The following is a 12,122-nucleotide window of genomic DNA, read 5'->3' as shown; positions in this document are numbered from 1 at the left end:
TGTGAAATTTTCGAGAAAATCCGTCGAATCGTTTTTGAAATATTCGGTTTTAAAAAATTTGGTGCAGGAAAAAAAACAAGAAAAATAATAGGTCAAAAGAAACCTAACGAAAACAATAAGGTCTTCCGTTGGAAACGGAAGACCTCAATGACCTGACCAAAAACTTGAACTTTAAACTGTAAGGATTAAATTCTGATTAAAATGATGTTTCTGATGTGTAATTTAAGTTTCCTTCCACCTTTACGGACGCGTTCTTTTCTCATTTTGTTTTGACTCGCACAAACCGATCCTTTCACTTTGATATTCCGCATGAAAATAAAAGAAAACTTATCAAACGATAAGCGAACACTGAACGAACGGTGAACGCAGGTAAATTGTGAACGGTGAGTGCGAACGAAACGGAGTGGAGGTAAGCGCACGGTGAGCGAACGGAAAAATCGGAAAGTGATTTTTGCTTATAAATGCCATTTGGATTTTCTTCGACCTATCGTTGATCATTTCTAAAAAAATTCACATTTGTATTATTAATAGTTTCTGAGAACTTCTCTGTACAACAATTCGTGAACATGAATTTCAAATCATTTATGACCACCTTTGAAAAAAAATATAGAATATAATAAAAAATATAAAACTATGTTGGATACTTTAAGAAAATCTCCTGAACATTATTTTACGAACAGACGAAGAAGAAGAGGCGAAAAAAAACAGTAGTTTTTTTTTCCATTTGAAACAGAAGCCTTAATAACATTAATAAATCCGAGCAACGTTCAGAGCCCAAGCAAATTTATTTCTTGGTCTTACCTGACATAATCTCAAAGTTAATAGCAATTTTTTTGAGTTTAGCAAATGCTTCTTTCAGCTCTCCAGTATTGTCACAGATCACAATGAAATGGAACTCTTCACTATTCTCCGTGTTGGGTGTAGAGTTTATATGGCAAAGGTTCACTTCGTGGCTCTAAAATTTCAGTTATAAGTAATTATTGTATAATTTTGTAATATGCTGTTTAAAAAAATGATCTAAAACTAACATAGTATCGTTATATAATTGAAATGTTGTACTCAAAAATATTTGTGAAAAAACAGTTATTTATAGGGGCAACTGCTATTGGAAGGGGGCAACAGGTTATATAATATACGATCAATTTACCTCTAGCAAGTAGTAAGAAATGTCTTACCATTCTGTATTCTAGTCAGGGGTTATTTTTTTATTATTATTATTTTTTTTATTTGAAGTTGAACAATCAAATGCATTTGTATACAATAAAGTGATAACAGCTTTGAGAAAATTTACTTCAAAACAAATATTTTTCTTCGAAGAGAGAGAGAGAAAGAAAGAAAGAGAGAGAGAGAGAGAGAGAGAGAGAGAGAATTGGTTGTTGTACATGAATAAGAAATTGATTTATAGTTTTATATCATCTCTATACAGTCAGAGTCTGCTATAATTGTTCAGTGAAGTCTATTAAGAAGAAAAAGCCAAGTTTCCCATCTCTTATAAAAATCATCTAATCTGCAATTTCGGGTAGCTATATATCTTAGAGTTGATATATGTGTTTTAATATCTATAAGTAATTCATGAATTGTTAGTCAGGGGTTATTTTACATTGACTTGCTTTGACGATTTGGAAAAGTTATGACGAAGACAAAGGGAAAAAACCCATGACATGTCTTCATGTGAACTGTCACTTATTACTATGCAATGTGATGATGACGAACAGTATTCAAATTCAATAGTCCAAAGGAAAAATTCTAAACAAGAGCAGAGCAGACACGGACCTCTACAAAAATCAGAGGCAGGATCAGGTGCCATTGAGGAGTGAACAACCTTAGTTGTGTGCTCCCTGTCGTAATCGGGAAAGCTAAAAAATCCATAAACAATTAGGTGATAATTTAATATTGTCTAACAATATATAAGCATAAAAAAACGTGTGCATGCGACTTAGTGGAAGATTGTATTTGCTGACAAGGTCGTTGTATCGACCATAGAAGTAACGAAAATATGATTTCAATTGGAGACTGTTGGCCGTCCTGTTTGATCAACTTGTTAGTCAGTAGCTTGACTCGCCTTAAATTTCCATAAGTAGATAATACCTTTGCGTATAGAATAAACTGAGAGAAAATAACTCCATAAAGTTTTGCTGTTAGGTTACCATCAATGCCTTTTTCCAGTAAAATATCCAAATATGAAACAGATGATGCAGACTTTCTGATATCGTTTTTGTTTTAAGTTCACTGGGATATATCGGGTCGAAATATATATAAATCAGTTTATCATATAACGTTATTATTATTCTTTTTTTTTGTTAAAGGAGGATTTTTTTTTAGTATACCTAATTGAGACGGTAATAAAAAGACATAAAAAACATTTAGTAAGTTTATTGAAAACTACTTATCAGCAAGTTATGTCATAAGTAAAACATACATTAAATATGAAAAATCGCACTGTTTTGTTGTTTTCCGAAGTAGAAAGGTATGCTTTCACTTTACTTTTAGTGTGTGAGTATACTTAGACTAACTTCAGAGAGAATTTCTTGCACTTGCATTTATTTAATTGGTATACATGAATCAATTACATGTACAGCTGTAAGTCTCAAAATGAAATCTTTTTAACGCACCTCTTTTAATTCTGAAAATAAGCAAAAGGTCATCTCAAGATAAATTATAATAAGGAAAATAAAATTATATCTACATATTTCATTATGAAATGAAATATTTTCCTTCAAACTGAAATGTTAATATCAAAGACAAGTAAATGAAAAACGTCCTGCAATTACCACTTGAAAATTACATACCTTCAATATATCAAGTGCTCCGGCAAGCATACCAATTTTATTCGTGAGAGAAAATGAAAATTTAATTTTCGTTTCCATTTCCGTATTTCTTTTCCTCTTCTGAAATTAGATTTACATTTAGGGAGGTCGAATAGGGGATATCGTAATGATTACAGGTACATTGTGTTTTTTGTTCAGCAAAATGGATTTGTATTATTCTACGATATTAAACAACATTTTTCTTACTACAGCCCATTTTCATAAAATAGTTAAAAAACGTGTGATGCGTAAAATGAAATTGTTGATAGTCTTTTAACTTAAGATATTAAAATAGAGTTGCATGTAATTGTAGTTAAACTAGATTAAGAATTTACACACTCTTGATTTTTAAACATAGCAACATCAAAGCACTAACAAGTTACATACATCCTATTAAGCCAATGTAAGGTGTTATTACCACCTTCCCAATTAATCATGTTGACACATATACCTATATGAACCCTTTCTTTCACACCTTACGTCAGACACGGGTATCTGCATGTCCTATTGTCAGTGTGGTGAAGGTTAATATTACATGTTTATTAAATTCGGCTAATATAACACTGGTTCTGATTTCAGGGGGTGTCGTTTTTCTTAGAGTTTTTATATAAAAGAAAGTAACAGTGAGCTGCCAATTCATATATATTGAATGAGTTCTGGTATTGAAAAGTTTCACTGTATAGCAAATTGAAAATTTCATTCATTTTTACCATAAAGTCGTAAGGAAAACTTCTTTTTGTATTAACTAAATTTATATTTTCGAATATCTTTCTCAATTACACAAAAGTAAATAACATATAAGTAAAGATATTAAATTATTCATAAATCTGGACCTGTCAATCAAATGGCTTGTCTCAATTTACATTTTGGACTAAATCTTATGTAACATTACATAAATTATTTACCTTCTATCCGGGTTGCTATAATCTTTGTCTTTTATGTTTTGTCAACTATTGCTCTTGTAAGTAATTTGAACTGTTAGTTAATTTGTTTAGGTGAAATAGTTGATAAACACGTTTCCTTTAGATTGCTCAAAACCAACTAGCTTTTGTGTGTGGATTAAGTATAGTCCGAATTTCTATCCCCTCTAATGTGTTGTCCAATTGTTGTGCAATCAATTAACCATATTCATGCGTGCTTCGTATGAACACAGGTGCGCAGGTGACTTTTACACCTCTAAACAGAATAATAATGTGAAGGAAGAATTTTATTGGCCAGTATTTACAAAATTGCCTTTTCGCCAAACTGGGTACGCGCCCCCGTGTCGGTCAATTTTCCATATGAAATAAAACCGCACGGACGTAAAACCCCATCAGTCATGCCCATTATAAACTATAGGTGTTTTTGTTTTGTTGATATTCTTTGTTCATGCTTTTTTTTATAATTTGAATGATTCTTCTTATATTTTGAATGTTTCTTTTCTATATTTTAAATGAAATTTAATAATTGAAAGCATAAACCAAAGGGGCATGGTCACGATTTTAGTCAAAATCTTTTTTTCTGTATTTATAATGCTTAAGAAATGCATTTCTAATGATCAAATGACATTTGAGAGTCAGTGGTAGAGTTATAAGCAAGATACAAAGCTCACAATTCTTTGTTATGTAAACAACGCTCGTGTCCTGTTTTTGTTTACATAGGTTCAATATCTCAGTAAAATATCTTTTTCAAGCTGATTTGTCTATATTTTTATTCATTTAAGGCATAAATAAACAGTACCTAAAATTTAACACATCATTTAGGGTCTCAAATTGGACTTTTCACTTCAGCATTCAAAATGTTAATGAAAGCTTTAAATACATAGTAAAGAATTGTAAGCTCTGTAACTCGCTTATAACTCAACAAATGACACTCATATTTTGGTCGCATATTAAAAATGCCTTACTTATGCTTTGTAAACAATAAAATCGAAAAAAAGGGAGCAAGATTGTGACCATGCTCCATCAATCAACGATATTTCTTTTAAATTTTAATTGGTATTAAATATTATTTCGAAGCTTATTAACTTTAAATATATGATTTTTTTTTCAACATTGTATAAATTACTGTTAGGGACTTTGTTTGTGAGTTGTGAGGGCCTTGAGCCACATTTTGTTTCAGTTAGTTTTATAGGTTTTACCATTTACAATTTTCCATATTGGCTAAAACCACACGGATGTAGAATCTTATTAATCTGCTTTTATCTTTATTAAGGACTTCTCCTTATCATTTTATAAGAAGCACCAGTGGCCAAAAAAGAAGGGAAGATCAATTCTTTAGTAATGGACTCATTGACTATTTATAAATGTGTTAATAAGTAAACGACAATAAGACTAATACAACCTAGTAGCCGCATTAAGACTCAAATTTCTTATCAAATGACCACGATATCTAAAAGTTTGGCAAATATGCATTTTACAATATGATTTGTTTATAACTTTAATATAGCCTGTCCTTCAGACAGTATGTTGTAGATAAGACATAGATATTAGTCATACATGAGTCATTTCACTTGACTCTTCTTCTCATGTGAGCGAACCGTTTATGAAAAAAAAACTGAAATCAAAATAAGGAGTTTTCTTTTAATATCGGATTTAAACGATGAATTAATTGTCTAAAACGTTCTTGTCATATCATGTTATTAAGTTTTGTATCACAAAAACATTAATATTTACAAGAACGAAAAATGTAATTAGAAACCCTTTGCAATATCTGTGATTTCAATGGGGAAAAAAATAACAGATTGCATGCCATTTCAATAATTTAAATGATAAAGCGTGAAAAAGATTGTTCTAATTTATAATAAATACATATATAGGGTTGTAAGCAGTCAAAGACAGTAGTTGACCTTGAAAATGTCCCTGTTTACTTTTGCGCAGTTTAAATGTCCAATTTCGGAAAATGTTTGTCTAGATTATACCGACCCGGAAACTTAGTAGTTCACATAAAATGCGGGTGACGTTCGTACGAGAAACGTTCCGTGTAAACCGTTAAGCATTTCGAGTAAAGTGTATAAGGAGATTTCACTCGCCTTTTTTAAAATGTATTGTTTTAAAATGCGCCTTTGTCAAACGCTTGTGATTGACAAAATACTTAATAAAATATGTTTACTCATACCAATACATTTAGAAAACAATTTGTCTTTTTATCTATCTATATCTTTATCATCAAACAAAATAATAAGTCAGTTTTAAACGCCGACTGAAAATAGAAAGTAATTCTCTATTTATGACATTTCTCTACCATTAAATTTATTTTAAAAAACTATACACCAAACTGTTCCATTTTGTCGACAAGATAAAGACATTAAAAAAAACATTAAAATTAAATCTTTGTGACACTGTCACATCGTAAATAGCATGCACTTGTTTTAACATCGATAACTGATACTAATCCGCTGTACAAAATTAGCACACATAACCCCAGCGGACTGTAGCTGACTGGACCTGTCAATCAAATTGTTTTCATTGGATGGCAATGCATCTGTGCTATCAACGGCGTTTTTTTAAGGACAGTCTTGCAAACATGCAAGTGTATTTGTGAGTATGTGTTTTTTGTAAAAAAAAGTAATTAAAGTTCTGTGAAATACTTTTTAATACGAGTTCTTTTGGCGTTTCAATATTTTCTTTTTTACAGTATTTATATTTCAGTACATATTAAAAAAAATGTTCTTTATTGAATGTGAAAACTAATAGTTGTCCGTTCGGATGTCGTGAGGCATAGAACACGTAGGTACAAATGACTTGCAAATAACATACGACACGGATGCTATTACTGCCCTTCGAAAGGCAAAAGTATATCTGTTGCATGATAATCTTAATAGGCAAGATAATTTTCTACGGGCATTGCACGTTGCAAGGGGCAACCCGTCACCACATATATATGTGAAAATGGGTCGCATTCCTTAAGTTTTATGCAATTGAAATAGATACAGATATTATTGAGGAGTTATATTGCTGAATCAGACATAGATTCATTATGACACAGAAATAATCTCAACCTTTGCTATCTCATATTTCAACAGAAGTAAATTGCTGAGAAATATGATATTAACTTGTCATCTGATTAAAAACAAGAACTTTAAAAAACGAACAGAGGTTAATAGTGAGGTTCAGGGACACATTCATTTTCGTGGTTTACTTTTGCATCTTATTTGAACTTTCGGTAACATAGTTCACTTTGTAATGGTATTGAAAAGTTTTTAAATGGTATACATATTCACAAGTCCTTGACAATATCTTGGCAAAAAAAAAATGAGTTGAGATAATCAACCTTCCGCTAAAACCTTTCAATCATTTCAATTTTGCACTTTTACGTTTTTGTTGTTATCAAATAATTGAGTCTTCAGTGCAAAGCAGACTTATTAAATTTCCGAATGGCAAATTAGATACCGGTCAAAAGAAATCATTTAATTGTGTTGAATGAATTAAAGGCTCATAAACCACATCGCTAACCTGATCATGAGCAACAATGACATCCATGGTAAAAACAGCTCTTTGTAGTCATGTACAAAATATCAGACCACTGCACTATAATAGATCCCGTATAAAAAATCAATGTTTTTCTCTCAAAATATTCTTATGTTTTTCATTGATCCATTTTCGAAGGATTTGAGGATTCAAATATGTATCATATCAAAAACATTGTAGTTCTTAAGAAGGTCGTCAAGAACTTTTTATATACCAAATTCATTGAATCTCTTATGGGGCCCATGAATTGTCCCGGGGTGCGCGTCTTAGTAATTTAAATATCAATATGTAAAAATGTTTTCATATAAATATTGCTACATTATAATTTACAGTTTTTAAGAGTATTTTTTCCTTTGTCAAATTTATGATGTTGCCCAAACCTTATTTTAACGATAATAATTTTGAAAAATAAATGAGTTTACACTATCTGAGGTTACTTTTACTAAATTTATAGCTTTTCTAGGCAACTATTCTTCTCCTTACATTGTAACTATTTCGACTCTCATTGTGGCCTCACCCTACATCCTCATATCATGACTTGAAGAATCCTGTATTTACTCTACTTGAAAATGCGTTTACACAGGTTTTATCTTTTCTAGTTGATCGGATTCTGGGAGGATTTTTTAAAGATTTATCTGTTTGTAATTAACATTTGACCCTCCAATGTGGCTCCACCATACCTCCGGGGATACTCATTTGAATAGTCTTGTGTTTACACTACCCTGTGATGTTTCAACACAAGTTTCATTTTTTCTGGCCAAAAGGTTCTTCAGAAGAAAATTCAAGAAAAAAATAAGGTTAAATTTAAAACCTTACCCCTCCCCCTCCCCTGAAGAAAACATGGCCCTTCATTTCACAAACTGTAATCTCTACCTAATAATTTGTGACAAGTTTAGTTGAAATTTGCTAAATGGTTTTGAATAAACCGAAAATGTTAGACGATTCACATACATGTACAAACAAGTATACGGACGCCGGACAAACAGAGATCCAAAAACTCACTTAAGTTTTATGCTCAGGTTATCTAAAAATATAAATTAGGTTTATTCCACATTGATATTTATCAACATAAAAAGATATTTCTTTAATTCGTCGGCACTTATTACATGATTGGTTAATTCTATACTTTCTCTGATTAGCTAAACAATGATCTCCGAGTTTGAAGGGTAGCTTAATTATCATACTAACTTCAAAACAACAGCTATTTCGTAATTGTTCTGATAACGACGCTCTAATATGATTATTTAATATATTCTTATGTATATCACAAATAAAAAAAACATGATAGATTGATGATGATAGAATTTGTTTGCGCTTTAATTTTGTTCTCAGTGATTTTAACAGAAACCAACTTAACTAATTCAACGTAAACAAATAATGTTAAACTTGAATACAGTTATGATTTAACATATATTATATTATGATATGGCGTTTACAAGAGATTGTAAATGATTTTACAGTACCTTAGAAGAACAAGGCTGGTTTTCGTCCGCCATACTTCACATGTTTAATACATGTAGACACTATGAAAACTGAATTTCCTAAATAAAAAACCAACATCATATCCTGTTTCAATGACTAGTGGAAAAAACATATGTTTTGATATCTTTAAACATTTCTGAATTACCCAGGTTGAAATGCAATATTACTTATATAAGTGTAACATATAAATTTGAGCTGATCATCGCGATGGTTTTTGATAATTTGCCAAAAAATCGCCGACTATAATCTGTAAAATATTAAAGGCAAATCTCAAGTGGGATAAACACATGTTTACATTCAAAATTCTTGAATATATTCACATCGATGATTGAAAAAGTAAAGCACGCTCATGTGAGGTTGCGAAATATTACAGAACTTAAGTCTAATTTTCCTCAGAACAGATGTCTCATATATTTCATTTCACCATTTATTTATAACTGCAATATAAACTGCTAAATTTTCAAAAGTACTTACTAATTACATTTTACCGGTGTAGAACTTTGTTCTGAAGGCAATAAATTGTTAATGAAAGCTGATATTGTCCCCCAAATGTACATTCAAATAGGGGGACGAAACCAAACGGTTCCCTTTCTTAAACATTCCAAGGATGCATTTTGGTTTGTAATTTGGTATGGTAAAAAAGTAATTTTTTTCATTTACTTTAAATATTTCTAACCTTGATACAAGACCAATTCTGCTGGTGTAAATAGGAGAAAGTTTGTAACTTTCTAAGATAATGGGTTTGTATGGAAAAGTTTTTGATACTGTACATGTAACGCCCAAACAATCGGACTATGCAGCTTTTAGAACACTTATTATTAAACAAGAATGCCTTAAACTTTTACTGTAACAGTAAATATATATATTACAAATTAACAAATTTCAACAAGCTAAACCTTGTACTAAATAGAATGTCAGATGTATGTTTCCTTGTCGTGCTGTTAAAACAATAAAGTTTACCGAGATGTAATAATAGCAAAATCTTCACAACTACTGGCATGTATCGCTACATGTTCCTCAACAATTGCGTTTTAGACAGTGTCGTCGGAAGCAAATTAAAAGTGGGGTAGAGGCAAAACTAGTCAATATTCTAGACAAGCATACAAAAGGGATTCTATTTATATTTATGTCTTACTTTGCCAAAACGTGTATGTTGCGACAGTTCTGACAGTTCCGACGCCAACAGTACCGGTCAGACCCAACCTAACAATAACTCAACTTAACCCCAAGTTTACTTTCGTGTTTACTCTGGGGGCGGCTAGATTTATCGAAAATCTTGACAAGCAAAAATATGGATTATGATAATAGTTATTCTAACTTTGCAGAAAAAGTAGGAGGCGCTAAGCCTCCTCTCCTCCTCTTCCCGGTGGCGACGCCTATGATGAATTATTTGTGACTTTTTTTTGTCGAGGTATGTATAAAGAAGTCATGTTCAGGAAGTGTTCTCACATCAGTCTGTCGTGCGTTGTCCAAATATGACATTAAAGACCAACAACAACTAGAAACAAATTACATGAGCCCTAGGATTACTTGGAAAAGGCAACTGGAGCAGTTATTTTACTCACCACACACGCATGGCTGAATTGGGTTTTAAAAATGTATTTAAAGTTAATTGCTTATCAATTATTTATTTTGCATCAAACAATTAACATTTCTAAAACATGAAGCAACATTATAAATTATTTTTTTAGCTATCCTTATGATATGATTTTGTTATTAAACATTCCTAATATTTCGTTAATTATTATACTCAGACTTTGAGAAGTTTTCAGTTTATTCAAAGTAGAAATGGCAGTAAGAATAGGATTTACAGAGTCAAGCCATGCGAGTGGAAAAGTACATTTCAGAAAAATTATTTAATAAAGTCAGATTTATTTTTATAAAAACATGTCTGATGTCATTGTGCTGATTTCTTTTAGTTAATATTTACACCAATATCAGTCCGTCAATAAATTGAAGTTATTAGGTTTTTTAGGGAACCCCAGCAATGGTTACTGGAATCGACAGTTAGATAAAGAGAAAACGAACAAAGAAAATTGACTTCATCTTGGCATATAGTTCCACTCCATTGCCATCGCAGAGTGTCCTTGATGGTCTGTACGCCATCGCACCAAAAGCAGCAGTTTTCATTTTCTTGAGACCAATATATAAACAGATAGTCCAAACCCTGTTGATATTAGGTATTCGATGCTGCTGTCAACTTTGCGACAAGATGACGTTGACGCTAACATCTCGGAGAAATGCAAAGAACACTGCAGTTCATACCTAGTGTCTCACAACCAAGCTACCAACTTGAAGAAGGCTACAAGAAACCAACACAGAACGGGGAGGATAACATTTTTAAACAGCCTTGACATTTTGTGCGGAAAGACACGATAGCCTGATCATGCGTGTAGCTGGATACAGCGCTTTTGACTCTTCCAAGAATGCAGCTGTTTAATAGAAAACATAAACAGAGAAGGAATGCAGAGAAACATTTACAACTCCAAAAATCACATGAACCTTAAGTACCAGCTAACCATATTCGTAATCGACCCTTACCATCCAGTCCTGATGTCATCATTAGTTGTGACTATTTTAGAAAAGGTGTTTCAGAAATCAAATGCTCCTACACACATTGGAGCATTTCAGTTGAGGAGACAGCAAAAAGTGAAAAGGACTTTTGCCTACATGAAACTTTTTGTGCATCAGCTTACACAGCAAGACTTTCTGCCATTCAGTTATATGAATGTTAACAGAAAAGTCTGAAAATGTGACTAAATGGCAAGATAGGTAAAGTTAGCTACTAGTAACTGGCTTCTAGTAACTGGCTACGAGAAGTAAGAAAAGCTTGTTACTAGTAACTGGCTACGAGATTAAATAAAAGTTGGCTACTAGTAACTGGCTACTAGTAACTGGCAACGAGAAGTAAGAAAAGCTAGCTACAAGTAACTGGCTACGAGATGAAAGAAACTTAGCTTCTAATTACTTCTTACTGTCCATGTGAGAACACATATCAAGGATTTCTTTTTGGACATTGAACTATATCACTGTCAATTGTCAATATATCTCAAGTAGCTGTATATATATAGACTGAAGATATATGCCCGACTTGCTAATATCAACATTCTGTCAAGTCATCCACATAATATTACGACATAATTACTCAGATATCTCTCTTTATGTAGTCAGCTACCTGTGCGTTTCGTTACAAATATCTTTATTTTTTGTCTGTTTTGTTAATATATCTCAAGTAGCTGTATATATAGATTGAAGATATATGCCAGACATGCTAATATCAACATTCTGTCAAGTCATCCGCATAATATTACGACACAATTACTCAGATATCTCTCTTTATGTAGTCAGCTACTTGTGCATTTTGTTATAAATATCTAAACGCACA

The 12,122-nt window shown here is 31.9% G+C and overlaps 1 protein-coding gene across 2 annotated transcripts in view; it reads right to left on the bottom strand.

Annotated features, from left to right (window-relative positions):
* The window catches only part of LOC128169886 (phenylalanine-4-hydroxylase-like), a 103,829-nt gene extending 95,037 nt beyond the window's left edge, over positions 1–8,792 (bottom strand). For both annotated transcript variants that reach the window (XM_052835922.1, XM_052835921.1), the window contains exons 1-3: positions 8,719–8,792; positions 2,790–2,888; positions 802–955 (exon numbers count right to left, since the gene is read on the bottom strand). In XM_052835922.1, the coding sequence (XP_052691882.1) occupies positions 802–955; positions 2,790–2,888; positions 8,719–8,751 (286 nt within the window). In that variant the 5' untranslated portion in view covers positions 8,752–8,792. The remainder of the gene's footprint in view (positions 1–801; positions 956–2,789; positions 2,889–8,718) is intronic.
* Positions 8,793–12,122: the final 3,330 nt, after the last annotated feature.

Source organism: Crassostrea angulata, unplaced genomic scaffold, assembly GCF_025612915.1.
Source record: "Crassostrea angulata isolate pt1a10 unplaced genomic scaffold, ASM2561291v2 HiC_scaffold_248, whole genome shotgun sequence".
Taxonomy (NCBI): Eukaryota; Metazoa; Mollusca; class Bivalvia; order Ostreida; family Ostreidae; genus Magallana; species Magallana angulata.
Note: the sequence above shows the minus strand (reverse complement) of the source record. Positions and strands in the feature narration are given on the sequence as shown.